The 15,096-nt window shown below is 41.3% G+C and overlaps 1 protein-coding gene across 20 annotated transcripts in view; it reads left to right on the top strand.

Annotated features, from left to right (window-relative positions):
* The window catches only part of MED12L (mediator complex subunit 12L), a 140,052-nt gene that overhangs the window by 117,438 nt on the left and 7,518 nt on the right, over positions 1-15,096 (top strand). For 13 of the 20 annotated variants that reach the window (XM_040567362.1, XM_040567350.1, XM_040567354.1 and 10 more), the window contains 8 exons: positions 640-749; positions 1,249-1,384; positions 1,988-2,155; positions 3,575-3,937; positions 4,990-5,146; positions 6,374-6,600; positions 13,562-13,651; positions 14,318-14,538. In XM_040567362.1, the coding sequence (XP_040423296.1) occupies positions 640-749; positions 1,249-1,384; positions 1,988-2,155; positions 3,575-3,937; positions 4,990-5,146; positions 6,374-6,600; positions 13,562-13,651; positions 14,318-14,538 (1,472 nt within the window). The remainder of the gene's footprint in view (positions 1-639; positions 750-1,248; positions 1,385-1,987; positions 2,156-3,574; positions 3,938-4,989; positions 5,147-6,373; positions 6,601-13,561; positions 13,652-14,317; positions 14,539-15,096) is intronic. The other 7 variants (XM_040567361.1, XM_040567351.1, XM_040567363.1 and 4 more) reach the window with 3 other exon arrangements.

The raw sequence follows: 15,096 nt of genomic DNA, 5'->3' as shown, positions 1-15,096 counted from the left end.
AAATGTGGGGTTTGGGCTCTATTCTGACTGGTTAGGAAATCAGGCTCATAACCTGAGCAGGTATCTTGTGTTGATGCAGGTTAATCCTTTGCAGGAACAGTTCTGATAAAACAGCTCCTTCTCAAAGAAAAGGCATATTTTACAGTATCATAAAATACTGGTAGGAATTGTGAACAATTGTTCGTGGGGTCAAATACATCATGTGGCAGTTTTTATTTTCAGTCAATGCTATCATGTTCTTTAGGTCCTTTTCTCTATGCAGTGGATTTCATTGTCTAATTTTTGTATGTGGGGGGAAGGCAATAACTAAAAGGTTTTCCTTCAGTACCTTTTCAGTTCTGAGAATCTTTTCATACACTTCAAAATTTGTTGCGTCAAATATGAAAGTGAAGATAGGAAACTGAAGGAGCAGTGCAATACTATTTTGCTTTTCTGTAGTTCCTTCATAGGAGAAGCTTTTTTTCTGAAAGCATGGGGTGGGGAGAAAAAGTTATTTAAGCTCAGTACATCGGAGTGGCAGTCAGCACACAAGAACACATGGGACTGGATGGCAGTTTTATTCATAAGTAACATGTGATGAGGAAGCATGCATCTGTGAGATACATGCAGAGCTTTGCTATCTGCTGTGTTATTTTGCAGGTAGGTGGCATGTTTGATACTGTGCAGAGGAGTACCCAGTGGACCACAGACTGGGCACTTCTGCTCCTTCAGATAATCACTTCAGGAACTGTTGATATGCAGACCAACAAGTATGTCTGCGCTGTTTAAACAAGCTAATCAATGTCCTTCGTGCTTTTAAGTCTAGATTGCATGGATGTCACTGTTATATTTTTCTTATTATTACCACGTTACTGCTTGAGTGCAACTTACATGCTCGGTGCTGGTATCAGTTGGGGAACATCTCTATTTTGGAAAGCACTGGAAACACTATTTACACTGCTCGTTAACAAGCATGTTTTCCTAGCAGTTTCCCAAATTGGAGCTGTAGTTCCTCATGACTATTAGCAGTTTGTGCTATCTGTAGCTCTGAGCTGTGGTGTGTAAGATTTGTGTCTGTATCTTGACAGTTCACCTGCACGTATACACTGGGGCCCGTGCATGCGAGCTGAGTTGTGTGTGCATGCAGAAAGCACTGAAAAATTCAGCTTGTCTAAAGAGCTGTGTTTGTGCCTTTTGCTGTGAATATCTGTCCCTGGATCTCTTAGCAATCAGTAATTCCTTGGGTAACACTTGTAATTTTACTCTCAGTGAATTGTTCACAACTGTGCTTGACATGCTGGGCGTTCTCATCAACGGGACACTTGCCTCCGACTTGTCAAATGCTTCTCAAGGAGGGCCTGAGGAAAACAAAAGGGCTTATATGAATTTAGTGAAAAAGTTAAAAGTAAGTGTTACATCTCATCATTTTCAGCATTTCTTTTGAATCACATTCTCAACTTTTCATCCTGTCATTTCTAGTGTCTGGGAAGGCCTCGGAAAAAGAGGAGAGAATGAAGCAGCGCTAGTGGTAATAAGGAACAAAAGGAGGAAATTAAATAAAATAGGAATGTGAGGGTGGGGAGACAGTCTACTAAGATTTTCTTCTCATTACATTACATTTAGGGACCGTGAAAGGGACTTAATTACTTTTATTCATGTTTGGGACACTGAATTTGTATTTAAATTGTATTATATAGTTTCTATGTTCTACTCAAGCAAGAGATGAAATAATAACTTACATTCTTAAAAAACAAAACAAAAGACAACAAGGCCAGAAACTAACAACAAAACCAAACTCCCCCCCCCCCAAAAAAAAGCAAAAAAACAAACAAAAAAAAAAAACACAAAAAAAAATAGCTCTGCAAAACCATTTGTTTAAATTTAGTAAAAGTACAGGGAAATGATTCATTCAGAAACTGGACATTTTCTAATAGTGAAAGCAGTGCAATGTTTCTCTTCCTTTTTTTCCCCCCTTTCTGTTTGATTGATTGTTTTATTTATTCTTTAGAAAGAGCTGGGAGACAAGCGGTCAGAAAGCATTGACAAGGTTCGCCAGCTGCTCCCTTTGCCAAAGCAGACATGTGATATTATTACTTGTGAGCCAATGGGATCCTTGATTGACACCAAGGGCAACAAAATTGCAGGATTTGACTCCATTGATAAGAAACAGGCAAGAGTAAATGTTTACTTTCATCTATTTTTTTCATGACTTTTTGATGCATGGGAAATTCAAGCAAACAGGTACAGCTTGTAGAGTGCATGAATTTATACACAGTATCAAAACCAGTATTATATTTCTGCTGTAGTGCAGCTTTCTAATGCAGTCATTACAAAAGCTTTAGCCCCAGCAATGCAATCTGTGTTAAACAAGTAGGCTTTCTATGAGCAATGATGCGAAAATTGAGCGATGCTGGGCTTGTAAGAGCAGCACTGTTAGAAACAGTTGCAAATGACTGACTGCTTTTTTGTTACCAAATATAATTCTGTTTGAAATACACATGCACAGTTTTTCTTGCATGATCCATGTGAAAGTTCTCGGACAGTGTGTGAAACCAGGACTGGATTTATAGAGGGGCACTCAGGGAGCTGTACGAGTCCGAGCAACCTGGTGTGACTTGTATGATACAGCAGCACCACCAGCCCTGCATTTGTACTGACAATGGATCTGTCCTTCTCTTCCTGAATATTCACCAGTGCTTGCAAATAGCCTCAGAGCTTTTGATGTATATGCTTTTTCAATGGAAACAATTTTATGACACCCATACAAGTTTGGATAACCCAAAGTTTGGATAACCTTTCACTTTCTGATTTGTTTAAAGTTTGTCCATCAACATCTATACAAACTAGAAGTGAATGATGTTTGCTGCATGTCCTTCCTCATTAATTCCACAGGGTACGTGGCCAATTTGTAGCTGCTAATGTAACGAGTGTTGGCATAAGCTTGCTTGATTTTGCAATCTGGGGTCTTGACTGATATCAGCCAAAAAGGAAGATTATGTTTGACTTGGAGCTGAACAGCAGCAGCTCTTACGAAAGTATTTGTTTTTCAGGCAGAATCCTACATTTGAGAGCTCATTTGACCTGGAAACCTTTTGACCTGTTACGTGCTGAGAGGAAGCAGGGGGCGATCCTGCTTTCAAAAGACAGGAAAGAAGGGGAAAATAAAAAGTGTGTTAGCTGGTTTGGAATTTTTGGCAATATAAAAGGATATGTATTTTTTTAAGGTGAATTTATTTGAGAGAGAAGGATGGAGCTTTTTATTCTTATCCCCCCTTACTTAAATATGTAAACTTCTAGCAAGCGTGTCTTCAGATTAACAATTCTTTGTAGATTATTTGACTTTTCCTCTGAAATGCGATAGATGGAACTTGAAATATTTAGCATGTCTACAAGCAAATAGTACTATAGAAATGTAACGGCTTTTATCTAGTGGTAGCCTTGATGGAGGTTAAAATCCCACCATTATGCACTTGATATATTTTGTGGAGGAGAAAAACTGTTACTGGATTTTCTGACTCAAATCATACAAAAGCAAGTAGTTTGCTCTAGTGTTCAACTTTCCTAAAATGCTAACTTCACTTTTATTTTGAAACAGGGTCTTCAGGTTTCAACAAAACAAAAAGTGTCCCCTTGGGACTTATTTGAAGGTCATAAAAATCCTGCCCCTCTCTCCTGGGCATGGTTTGGTACAGTTCGTGTCGATAGGAAAGTGATCAAATATGAAGAGCAGCAGCATCTCCTCCTGTATCACACACACCCCAAACCCAAGCCACGGAGCTACTACCTCGAGCCCTTGCCCCTTCCTCCAGAGGAGGAGGAGGAAGAGCCTACCACACCTGTCTCTCAGGAACCAGAAAGAAAGTCAGGAGAGCTCTCAGATCAGGGAAAACATGCCATGGATGATGAGAAGAAGACAAAAGGCAGGAAGAGAAAGTCAAAGTCAAGCTCAAGGACTGATGTAAGTGGTTGGTGCCCTGTGCAAAACTTGAAATACCTTGCTGGAGCATCTGACGTTGCATAGTGCTCTCTTAGCTACCTTCAGAAATTGTCCCCCACCTGGAGACCTAGGTCGTAATAAAGGGAATGAATAGAGATGGTCAGCAGGAGGGTGGATTTCTGTCAAAGAGAGCTTCCAGGAGAATCAGCGTAGAGAAGTGTACAGTGTTTAGGACTTTGCATGCAATATAAAATATGCTAGACTGGAACTTAACTCACTAATATTATTCAGGTTCCATATGTGCTTTCTCTTGTTTGGTGTAAAATTACAGCACTTAGATTCTCTGTCAATTTCTAAAATACCTCCTGCTCAAATTATGTCCAGAGCAAGCATGTTGGTTCGAACTTAGGTCCCATTCAAATAGAAACCAATTTGAAAAAAGCTCTTCCACACAGATAAACTGTTTTACTGTGCAGTTTGTTCTGGCTTTTGAACTGCTTGCCCTGTTGGCTTTAATGTCGTTTTGAGGTGTGAGTTCCTCAGCTGAAGAATCCCATAGAGCCAGGGGTTTGAAAAACATACCTGGCACCACCTGAATAATAATGTACATTTACAATAGCAGCATTTTGCACGAATGTAGCCTTTCCACAGTGCCGCCGATGTAGTTGTATGTCTTGTAGATATGATAGTATTCTGACAGCATCCAGCTGGTTTGTCATTGTATTGTGTATGAAACAGGTATAATGTTAACATAGCTTTCTGGCCTTTTTGATATTTCTGTTAAGTTCATCCCGTTATTGATAAACTGATACAGTAAGCTGTGCTTGTGCTTTGCCTAATTATAGCCTGCAGAAAATACTTGCTATAATAAGGTAAAAGTGGATGGTGTCTCTATGAAGTTGTTAGTGTTAATTACCTGTGGGCAGCCTGAGACTTAATCTGTTTTTTACAACATTGCAAACGACAATGGGAACCGTCTCTATCCTTTAATAATTTAGTAGGAAAATTGGCATTATTTATGAGTTAGTAAGGTATGAATGTCAGTAACATTCACTTTTACTGTGCTTTTTAAGGAATATCCACAGAACAACTTATACAGAGTGCCTCCCAATTATTCACCTATTTCCTCTCAAATGATGCACCATCCTCAGTCTGCCTTGTGGGGTTACAACATCATGGGACAGCCACAGCAGCCTGGTTTCTTTGTGCAGAACCAGCCCCTCCCACCAGGTATGTGTAAGCTTTGAGTTCACTCACTGGGCCTTTTTAGTTTGATCTATGATAGAATTTGACTTACTACAACCAGATTTTGTTCCAAACTTTCTCTGAAGCAGGTTGTGATGGCTGATGCCATTGGTTTTATTCCTTTAGTTAGACATTTTTAGAAGAGCCTTCCATTAGCAGTTGTAGGTCTGTCTCTTAAGCTGTTAAACTCTCGTGGTAGATAATCAAAAATGACCTGCTGATGGATTTTTTTTTAATTTTTTATTTTTGGGGATTTTGTGATGGATTTTTTGTGATGCTGATAGATTTTTCTTATAAGAAAGCTGGTAGAAGTTCAACGAGGAGCTAAATGAGAGGGATGATTAACAGGAACAAATGACCTTGGGGTTATTTCTTCTGGAGTTATTTCTTCTTTGATTCACATCAAGAACCATGGTGGGTAATTTAGTATCTGCTAGATGGAATAAATAAATCTGTGGGCTAGCTTTTTTCAGCATTTGAGATATGTGTTCAATTTTTTGTATGCTTGTTTTGTTTCTTACTGTTAATGTGTATACAATTTAAGATACATATTTTAGATGTTCTTATGGGCAGCAGGTGATTTTGAAATAGATGTTCTGTCCTTCTCAGGTATTATGCACAGAAGCTTGGAAGTTTGTTTCCAATTATAAATGTTAAATATTTTTTCTGAAGCTCCAAATATAACTAGATCTGCATTTAAGATGCACAAAAATCTTCAGAAAATACCAGAAAGTGTCAACAAAATTAAGAAAATTACGATTTTTAAAAAACGTGTATAAGATGTACCTTCCTAAGTCTGTTGACCTATATGTATGTGTTATTTCTCAAGTAGTGCCGATGCATGTTATTGCCATCTCATGATAAAATGATTTGACATAATGAGCTGTTCGTATCATGCTTTTGATGTGACATGCAAATTTTGTTTTTCAGTAGTAGTCAAACATCTTAGCTGATGTAGAACATGTAAGAGCCTATAGCCTTTTTACTTTTCATTCTCATTTACAAGTGGTAGTCTTCAAAGATATTTTGCCCTTTCAATTTTTCAGGTCAGTAATCTGGTTTAATCCAGTTCCCTGTCTGCCTTTACAGAGATGAGTTTATCATCATTATTGGAGTTCTAATCAGACAGGAGGTGATGAATTAGCAGTGATCTGTACTAACAACTTTCCTGCAGATGGCAGAGAAAACATTTGTGTTTTTGGTGGGTTTTAGGTGGTTCCAGACTGGATCCAACAAGCTCATTTGTTCCAACTAATACGAAACAAGCCCTGTCGAACATGCTGCAGCGACGCTCTGGCACCATGATGCAGCCCCCCTCTATCCATGCAATTACACCTCAGCAGCAGTTGCTCCAGATGAAACTCCTGCAGCAAGAGCAGCAGCAGCAGCAGCAGCAGCGGCTCCTCAGGCAGCAAGCACAGGCACGATCTCTCCAACAGGTTTGTCCAAACTCCGAAGGCTGAAGAGCAACACAGTGTTTTTGCCTTGTGTTGGGGCTGCTTGCCCTGCACAGGCACATGGAGTGGAGAGCCAGCTGACGTTTACACTCACAGTAACACCCTAAATATTGCTTAAGCAGGACCATCTGCTTTTAAACTTCATTTGCCCTTTGGTCTTTTAGCCCTTTCTATTTTTAGTGTGTTTCATAAAATCAGGTTTTGCTTCTGCTCCTTGATGTTACTCTAGTTCCCTATTGTTCCACCAGTGACTTTCATGATGGAATTAGCATGGTGCTATGTACCTCCAAACAAACCTAAAAACTCCAGGAAGTCCAGCAGAAGCCATTTCCATACACATGTGCACATGGATGTGCATGTTCTGTAGAAGCAGCTGGTATTCTCCTAACATTTTTACAGAGTGCTGCTGCTGTGTGCCAAACCACACATGCCTGTTATGCAACTCCCTTCTGAGCCTAAGATAATTTTCAGAGTATGGTTACGGCCAGGCTGATTTTGAATTGATGGCATAAGAACCAAGGAAAATATTTTTTTTCTTTTGGATCCCAGATAAACAACATGTGTGTACAGTATTTGGCGGTACAACCAGTAACTGCTCACTTTTACTTTTAAAGACCTACTCTACCCATTCCTACCCTCACTGCAGTCATCTGTATTGTATTGTCCTTATGCTGAGTTCTTGCCTTCAAACTTTATGATGTGCCCTGGTTGCCTAAAATAATCAAAATTTTCAGCAAGTATTCTCATAATTTCTCACACGCTGTGTCTGTTTCTTTAGAGCTCCCTCATTGTCCTTATCATCCCTCCTTCAATCTCCCTGTTATGATGCACATAAAGCCCTCTGCAGTGCTTAAATTGCTGACGGGCTAGAATAGTTTTATATGGGCTGTTCATAATGATGAAACCAGGGTTTTCCTGTATGTGTGTCATATAGTACCTTTCTTTAAAAGAAAAATCAAAATTAAAAAAAAAAAAAAAGCCTCCAGAAGTTCTTACTACATGTTTTGTAAGGTCAGTGGTACAGTGGATATTTGATCCCTCATTGGTGTCCAATAGGCACTACCAGGTACTAAGGACTAGGTGCCCTAAATGTTAGGGTACTGGCCTCTACAGTGAGCCATTGCTTCCTGTTCAATAGGAACCTTGAATTACCTCTTACGTTAGACAGTACCTCAATATTTGAGTGTTAGGTCAAACTGGTTTTCAATTATTATGATAGAATGCAGGTTTCAATAAGAGCCTTTAGTAAACAAATGATGTTCACTACTTATGGCTAGCTGGATTAAAAAGTAATGATTGAAGATCTAGAACAACATATTATTCTCGCATTTAAGAAATCTGTTGTTTAACATTGTCATATTTAGAGGACAAAGGATGTTGGATTTGCCTTTTGGTTTCAAACAATACCAGCATCTGAAATGTTAAGAACAGTGGTTAGATTTTTCTCTGAAGTGCTGCCTAGACAGTTTGTCAGTAATAAGAAACAGCCTATCAGGAAGATGTGACTCCAGGCCTAAATAAGTTTAATAAGGTGTCTGTCATGAACTTTTTCATAAAATATGGTTCATACTGTTGTGAGGGCATGCCCAGTCTAACAGTTGCACTAAAGTTCAGCTGGGTAGGTTCAAATGCATATCTCAGCTAACGTATGTCATGTTGGGTGTTCTTCAATCCACTCAGCAGGTCTGTATCAGCTCTATTTTTGTGTCAGCAGTAAGTCAGTGCAAATTAAGCTGAGGTAAACCAAGTTAAACCAATCTTTTGTCTCCAAACTACCTCTGCACAGTGGCGTCCTTTGTAGCATCCTGGGGAGTACCACAGATGGGCACGTTTTCCTGTGTACTTCTAACTTTTTGCCTGATTGGTTGTTTGGGGAGATTCATTCAGGACATTATTTGAAAACGTTCACTGTGATAAAATGAACGAGCAATTCACCAGGCTGTTCAGTTTGCTTTCCTTGTTTGAGTGTATGCTGGCAATATTGATACCAGAGAAACCCCTCCAAGGTACTAGTGGCACTGGGAATGCTCTCTGAGACTGCAGGCTGCCCCAGCAGGACACCGGCCTGCACGCATGGCTGGTGCCTTAGTTCAGCCAAGTGGCCTTTGGGAATTTGCGGTAGTTCTTTCTCTAGTCCTGGATTTAGAGCAGGAAATGCTGTACAAGTAGAAGCCTGAAGGTAGTATTTGGAAATACAGGAAGAAGATGACTTGTAAGTATTATTACTATGCGGTGTAGGTTGTTAGGTTGAGCTTAAACAGGGAAGATTTCCTCTTTGGTTTTTATATCTCAGCAGCTGGAGAATAAAGTTACCTGTGCAGCTTGAAATTATTAGAACTGGTGTTTCATGAAACCTCCAGAGAGAACAGTTCTGTGAAACCAGTCCACAAAGATCTGGCCTTCAGTGCTGTATCATTCATGCTGTGCTCTTGAAAATCAATAACTATGGTTTGTCCAAAACGTTGAATACTATATATAGAATAATTAGGCTCCGGTGGGTGGCAGTTTCCTTTCCATGTTTTGAGTTTCTGTTCATAAATTTTATAAAAGTATGGAGATTCATTAGCATCATGAAACACTTGAAAGGGTTCTGTCAGTGTTTCAGAACAGCAGCATTCTTTCAATACATTCAGGTGAGCACTGTAAAGGTGCTGTACTACTGTACTAACAAGCTGAGCCTAATCATATATATTCTCTGTATTTTTTGCTATTTTCTCGCCTGTCCTTTTCCTTTAGGATGTCTGTAGCTCTGCTGTATCCCTTCAGGATGGCTTTGACAACGTAATGGTAACCAATCTGAGATCGTGAACTTTTCTTCTCTTTATTTTCTCTTTTGCACAAACATGCATTTCTTTTAGCACATAGGCTGCACACTTTGCTTTTGATGAGAATGATACGCTTCGGGTACTCCTCGTGGCTAGGTAGTGCAGTGGCTGCATGCGGGAAGGCTGTGAATATACTTGCACACAGAATATTTTGTTCTTACAAATATTCCCAATAACTGCATCATTGATTTATTTTTTTTTCTCTTCAGAAAATGTTGTGTTTCTCACTGTAAAAGATTAGAGTAGCTGCAAGATAGCCTGATGCCATGTCCATCCAAGCACGACCTGCGCCTTCCCATTTTGCCCCCGTCTCCTTGCTGGTGCCTGGGTCTGCTCCACTCTGCCACCTTCCACCGTGGTGGCATTTGCCACGCTGTGCAGTGCAGTAGCGGTGGCTGCTGAGGCAGCGCTGCCCTATGGGCTGGCTAAGAGGCAAAGGATGGACCACGCAGGTTTTACAGCCAGCACGTCCCAGCCTGCACGTAGAGCCACGTGAACTGCAGTTTCCAAAATACTTCGTCTCATAGGCACAGCAGTATAGTGCCTGGTGGTGCGTTCCTGAGCTGCAGGACATGCAGTTAGAATAACCGTGTTTTGTTTCTTCCAAAATAAGAAGCAGTTAATAGCTAGATACTAAATTTTCATAGAATTCAGTCATTTGTGGAGAGAAGAGATGACATCTGTCTTTGTGGCCTGAAGTTTCATCCCTAATATCCATGTTTGAAAGTTTGCCAGATATGGTCAATTAGAAAAGCTGCTTCAGAATTAGTTTGCAGGACTTTCTTCCTATCCTAGGGAAACTGCAATGCTGTCAAAAACACTAATTGGAAAAACAAAATTTATTTTTAAAAAGGCTTTTCTGCTTACCCTGTTTGCCAGTATTTTATAGATGTGCAGTATTTACAGTTACTACTGGCAGCATGGCAGAACGGGGTATAGATCACTGTATTTACAGCTGATCAGGCACACCTAGATATGCAGCAAGTGTGCAGTGAAGTCTGTCAGATTTATCATCATAGGATGTTATTCTTACCTAAATAAGTGCTAGTGTTTCACTACCTACTTTTGAAGTCAGATTTGATCAGATTTGATTCATAATCAGGGTACAATACCATAGCTGGTATGATTACCAGTTCACACACCACACAGAAGAGCAAATGCATTCTAAATACAATATGGTCACATACTTAGTTTGAAAAAGCAGTAAGTTGTGTTTGTTTCAATTTAAGGTGTAAGTAGAACAAAGAGAACAATGGTTATTGCTGTAACATTGCATCAGCATTGAATAAAAGTGGTGGGGTTTTTCTCCCTTCTTTTCCTTCGTCCTTTTTTTTTTTTTTTTTAATGTGCATGCACAATTCTGGCTTGCAGCAATTGGCTTGCATGTTCAGTTAACTCTTACTAAATTATGCCTGAAGGGAGAAGTCCCTTTGAATTTAGTAACCCTGCTGTTGCTGCTCGGGAATGCAGAGCTCTCACTCACAACACGGGAATTTACTCTGTTGCCATGTGCTGCAGTGAAATAAATTGATGCATCTCCTGCCTGATGAACAGCTTTTTGCTTAAATTTCACTCTTAGATTTGTCTGTAGCGCTTGTCTGGCCTGGGTGGTGGTGCCTCAGGTGGTGGTCTTTGATAAGGGTGTTCTGCTCTGGGATTCGCAGCCCCACGGCAGCTCTGCTGCTTTGTCGGTGTTTAAACGGTGGGAAGAAGGTCTGTGGACAAAAGCCATTTGTGGATTTCACCACATATTGCTGGGATCATGCATCTGCTCGTTTAGTATTTTCACACACAATTACAGCCTAATGCAATTTCCATCAATATAACTTTCCATTGACACTAGAGGGGCACAGTTTACACCCATGGGCATGAGTGGAGAAATTCTGGTTTGGGGCATGCAAGGTGAGCTGTCCCTGGGAGAAACAAAAAGAAAACAAAACACGGAGCATGTCTCCAAGTCTGTCTGTGGAAACCGACTTCCACTGAACCCACAGGGTCGTTTGTGTTACTGCTAGGCATATTTCAAGGCCCTGTTTTATGGTTGTTGTGTTTTGTTGTTTTGAAAAATCGGTCATGGTTTTATCAGACTTCACTGTTTACCTTTGGGTGAATTCAAGTTACATCTTATCTGTCTCATGGTTTGCACCTTACGAAGGAGTTTTGGAAGCAGTTTGCTCAGAGAAATGATTGGTTATTTTGTTAGTCTGTTTGTTGTTTTTCTTCTTCTTCTATCTCTCAAAAAAAAAAAACCTCAAGTTTTTGAGCACTTTCCCCTGCCCCCGATACCACTGTACTAGATGCGTCTTCAGCTGCTCAGTGTTTTATGGGCATCCTGTGTGCAAGGTATACAGGCTGCTCAGCTTTTTGGTTCCTCACCTCCCAGGTTGTTGTTTTGAGAGCTCCCCATCTGATTTTGCAGATATTTTTCCAGCTAAATTTGCTTTCAGTCCTGGCAGTAGTTAGGGATATAGATGTTTTTTCCGTTCACACTTCTGGTACTCCCTGATTTGTTTTTCAGAATTTTCCCAGAGATATTGGCTGTTTTCTAAAACAAATCCTTAGCATAGCTTCTGCCTGCTTAGCATAGCTTGTCGTAACAGAGCTCCCTTCCATCTTGTCTGGCCCTTGTGGCTCCTTTAGCAGTGGTCCCAGAGTCCTGCACAAGAGCCCCAGCTACGTCAGTCGTGGCTTTAAAAGGAAGGAAGGCATTAAAAACAAGTGCCGTGCCAACCCCATGGCATCCCCTGGCTGCGCCACCTGGTTCGTGACCTCTTCTGCCCATTCCCTCCCCGAAGCCCCAGCTGGGGACCCCAGCCCCAGGTGGCGCCGCGCGGGGCTGGCTCTGCTGGAGCTGCAGCACTCGCACGCTGTGCTCGCCGTGGGCTCACAGGCCAGGCAGCTCCGCTCATTTCCCGGGTCTGTTGGCGCAGATGACCTTATTTTTAAATGCAGTCCAAATTAATAGCCGATCTGCAAGACTGCTGGTGGCACTTTCAGACTTGTTATCATTTGGTGTATTTACTACTGAAGGGCTGGGAGCAGATAAAGAAGGAAAGTTCCTTTGGTGGTTCAGTGGTTTTATCCATTGTTATTTGTATTTGATTTCTTTTCCAGCTGGTAGCCCCGATTGTGGTATTGCTGCTTGCAGTGTGTTATCAAACTGACTTCTAGCCTTAAATTACAATATTTCTCTGTATGGATGTCCAGATTACAATGTCAATTGCCTTTTTTTTTTTTTTGTGATGAACTGGACAGCTAAGTGGAGGAGCACCATTGCTTCCAGCTTGTGTCTGCTACTAAGATTCCTTGAGTAGAACAATTTTCAAAATGATCAATTGCAACATCACAATAACACAAAAAACTGTGCAGGCTTGATTGCATTTCTGGCAAATTCTCATTCACCAATTTTTTACAATCTTGGTCTTGAAGTATGTCTAATTTTTTTTCTCTTTTCTTGTGCTTCAAAACATACTAATGCAATCTTTAAATGAGTTGCTGTTAGTTTGGCATAAATTTGGAGGCAATTTGAAGCAAACAAGCTAGGCTCTCTGCCGATCACAAATACAAAGCGTATTTCCAAGCTGCTGGGAGCTGGAAATGTTTGCATAGCCATTTATCATACAAATATTTTGCATGTCATCAAGAAATCTGCTAATGAGTATTTGGACTGCTTCATCTGTGCAAAAACTAGCAGTCAGGTAGCTTGAGGAAGTTATCAACTGTGTTTTTAAACTAGAGATTATCACCCTCTCTAAGTTTCCAGTGCAATTTTGTGTTCTGTCTGGAAGACCAGCTAGATTTATTTATTTTTTTCTAAAGCTCAAGAAATGCTTTGCAAATCTCCATTTTTAAAGGGTGTCTGCGAAAACCCCTGTTCAGTAAATGTCTGTTTCTTCACCGCAGCAGTGTTACAGCAGTGTCAGAAATCAGAAAGTCAGTTCTCCCACCTCCCTGTGAGTGAGTGCAGTTCAGCAGACAGTTTGGTGTTGCAAAGAGCCGTTTTTTTGAAGGAAGTGGTGAAGCCTCTCCCTGGCTCGTTATTACACACGGTGGTGGGGTTTGGGGGCGGCTGCTGCTCGGGGCGCAGGGGCTGTTCCCGATCCGTGTGTGTCTTTCAGGGTCAGCCGATGGACCAAGCTGCTATGTTCACTCCGCAAGTTCGACCCCCGGCTCAGCTTCCGCAGTACCCAGGGTTGCAGCAAGCACAGGTACTGTGCTGCTCAGGTGGAGTGAGTGCATAAAAATGTTTTTTAAGCAGTGTTCCTTCACCTTCCAGTCTGCTTGTCCGTGCTGAAGGTTTGCTTGGGACTTGTCTCATGCATGTGGCCTAGGGCAATGGCGTTGCCCTGTTCTGGGGCGTTCACTGCTCTCTGCACGCTGCAGCTAGTAAATGTAAGGTAGCCACTTTGCAGTTTCTCCCCTAATGATGTCGCTGGCAAAGACAAGCATACTTCTGAGCAAAGTCTGAAATTTGACCTATTTTTGGTGAGATATTGACACCAGTAACGCTTTAAAATGAACCTCTGTTATGCTGTATTCATTCTGGAACTTGGGGTTTTGGGGCAGGGGGAGGAGAGGGGTGCAGCTGTGAGCACAGCCCCGCTCTTGCTCGGTACCTCTTGGGGAGGGAGGGCAAAGACCAGGCTGGGTCCTGCTGCATGCGGCCACGTTTTAGCTGCCTGAAGCTGCAAGCAGAAGCACTACCAGCATGGTACTGGCACTACCAGCATGGGGGACCCTGCCTCGTACTGATTGCTTCCAGTTGCTGGGTTTTAGTTCTTTGATAAAGGCCATCTCTTTCTTTTATAATGAAGCTAATTTAAATAGGGTTAAGTTACACAGTGAAGTCTCTCTTTTGTCTGCTTCCCATGCAGAGCATGCCTCATGGATACACAATGTACAGCACACAGATGCCTTTGCAGCAGCAGCAGGCCGGTGGTGTGGTGCTCTCCCCCAGCTACAACCCCCGGGCATACACAGCAGCTCACTCCGGCCCCGCGCTGATGGAGAGGCTGAGGCAGATGCAGCAGCAGCCGAGTGGGTACATCCAACAGCAGGCTGCTGCATACATCCAGCCTTTGACAGGCACTCAGCGGTGAGGTTCTGCTGTTCTCGTAGCTGGTGACATTGCAAGATTCTTATGGCAACTTTGATTTAGAGGTCTGAAGTTTTGCTTAAAGTTAATCAAAATGAAGCTAATGCTGGGTCTAACTAGCAATAAATTTGCCTTTCTCTCAAGTTACCCCCTAGTTGGTCTTGGCACAGGTTGTAGCCCAGTTATATCCTGTGTATTTGTAGAGCATAAAATTTCATTTAAAGGTGGCTGTTGGGTCCTATTTCCTGCTCCCCTCTCCCTATTCTGTAAGCTGTATCCATATCATGCAAATAAGTGTACAGTATTAAACATTAATAAATATTTCAGGTTCTGTAGTCAAGAAAGCACAAGACCAATTTGGTAGTTTAACTAGCAATAGATAAATGAATTTCAGTTCAGCCTGAATACACTAAATTGACTTGAATTTGAAAATAAATCTGAGTTGTAGCCTATAAGAAACAGGAAAAATACAGTGGTAAAGAAATGTAATGAAACAGAAAGCAGATGAAGCAGGAAAGACATCCGTAAACAGGATTGTTAAAGAGTATCCAGAGCGGA

This window comes from Cygnus olor, chromosome 9 (assembly GCF_009769625.2).
Source record: "Cygnus olor isolate bCygOlo1 chromosome 9, bCygOlo1.pri.v2, whole genome shotgun sequence".
NCBI classification, from domain to species: Eukaryota; Metazoa; Chordata; class Aves; order Anseriformes; family Anatidae; genus Cygnus; species Cygnus olor.
This window is presented reverse-complemented; position numbering and strand designations above follow the sequence as displayed.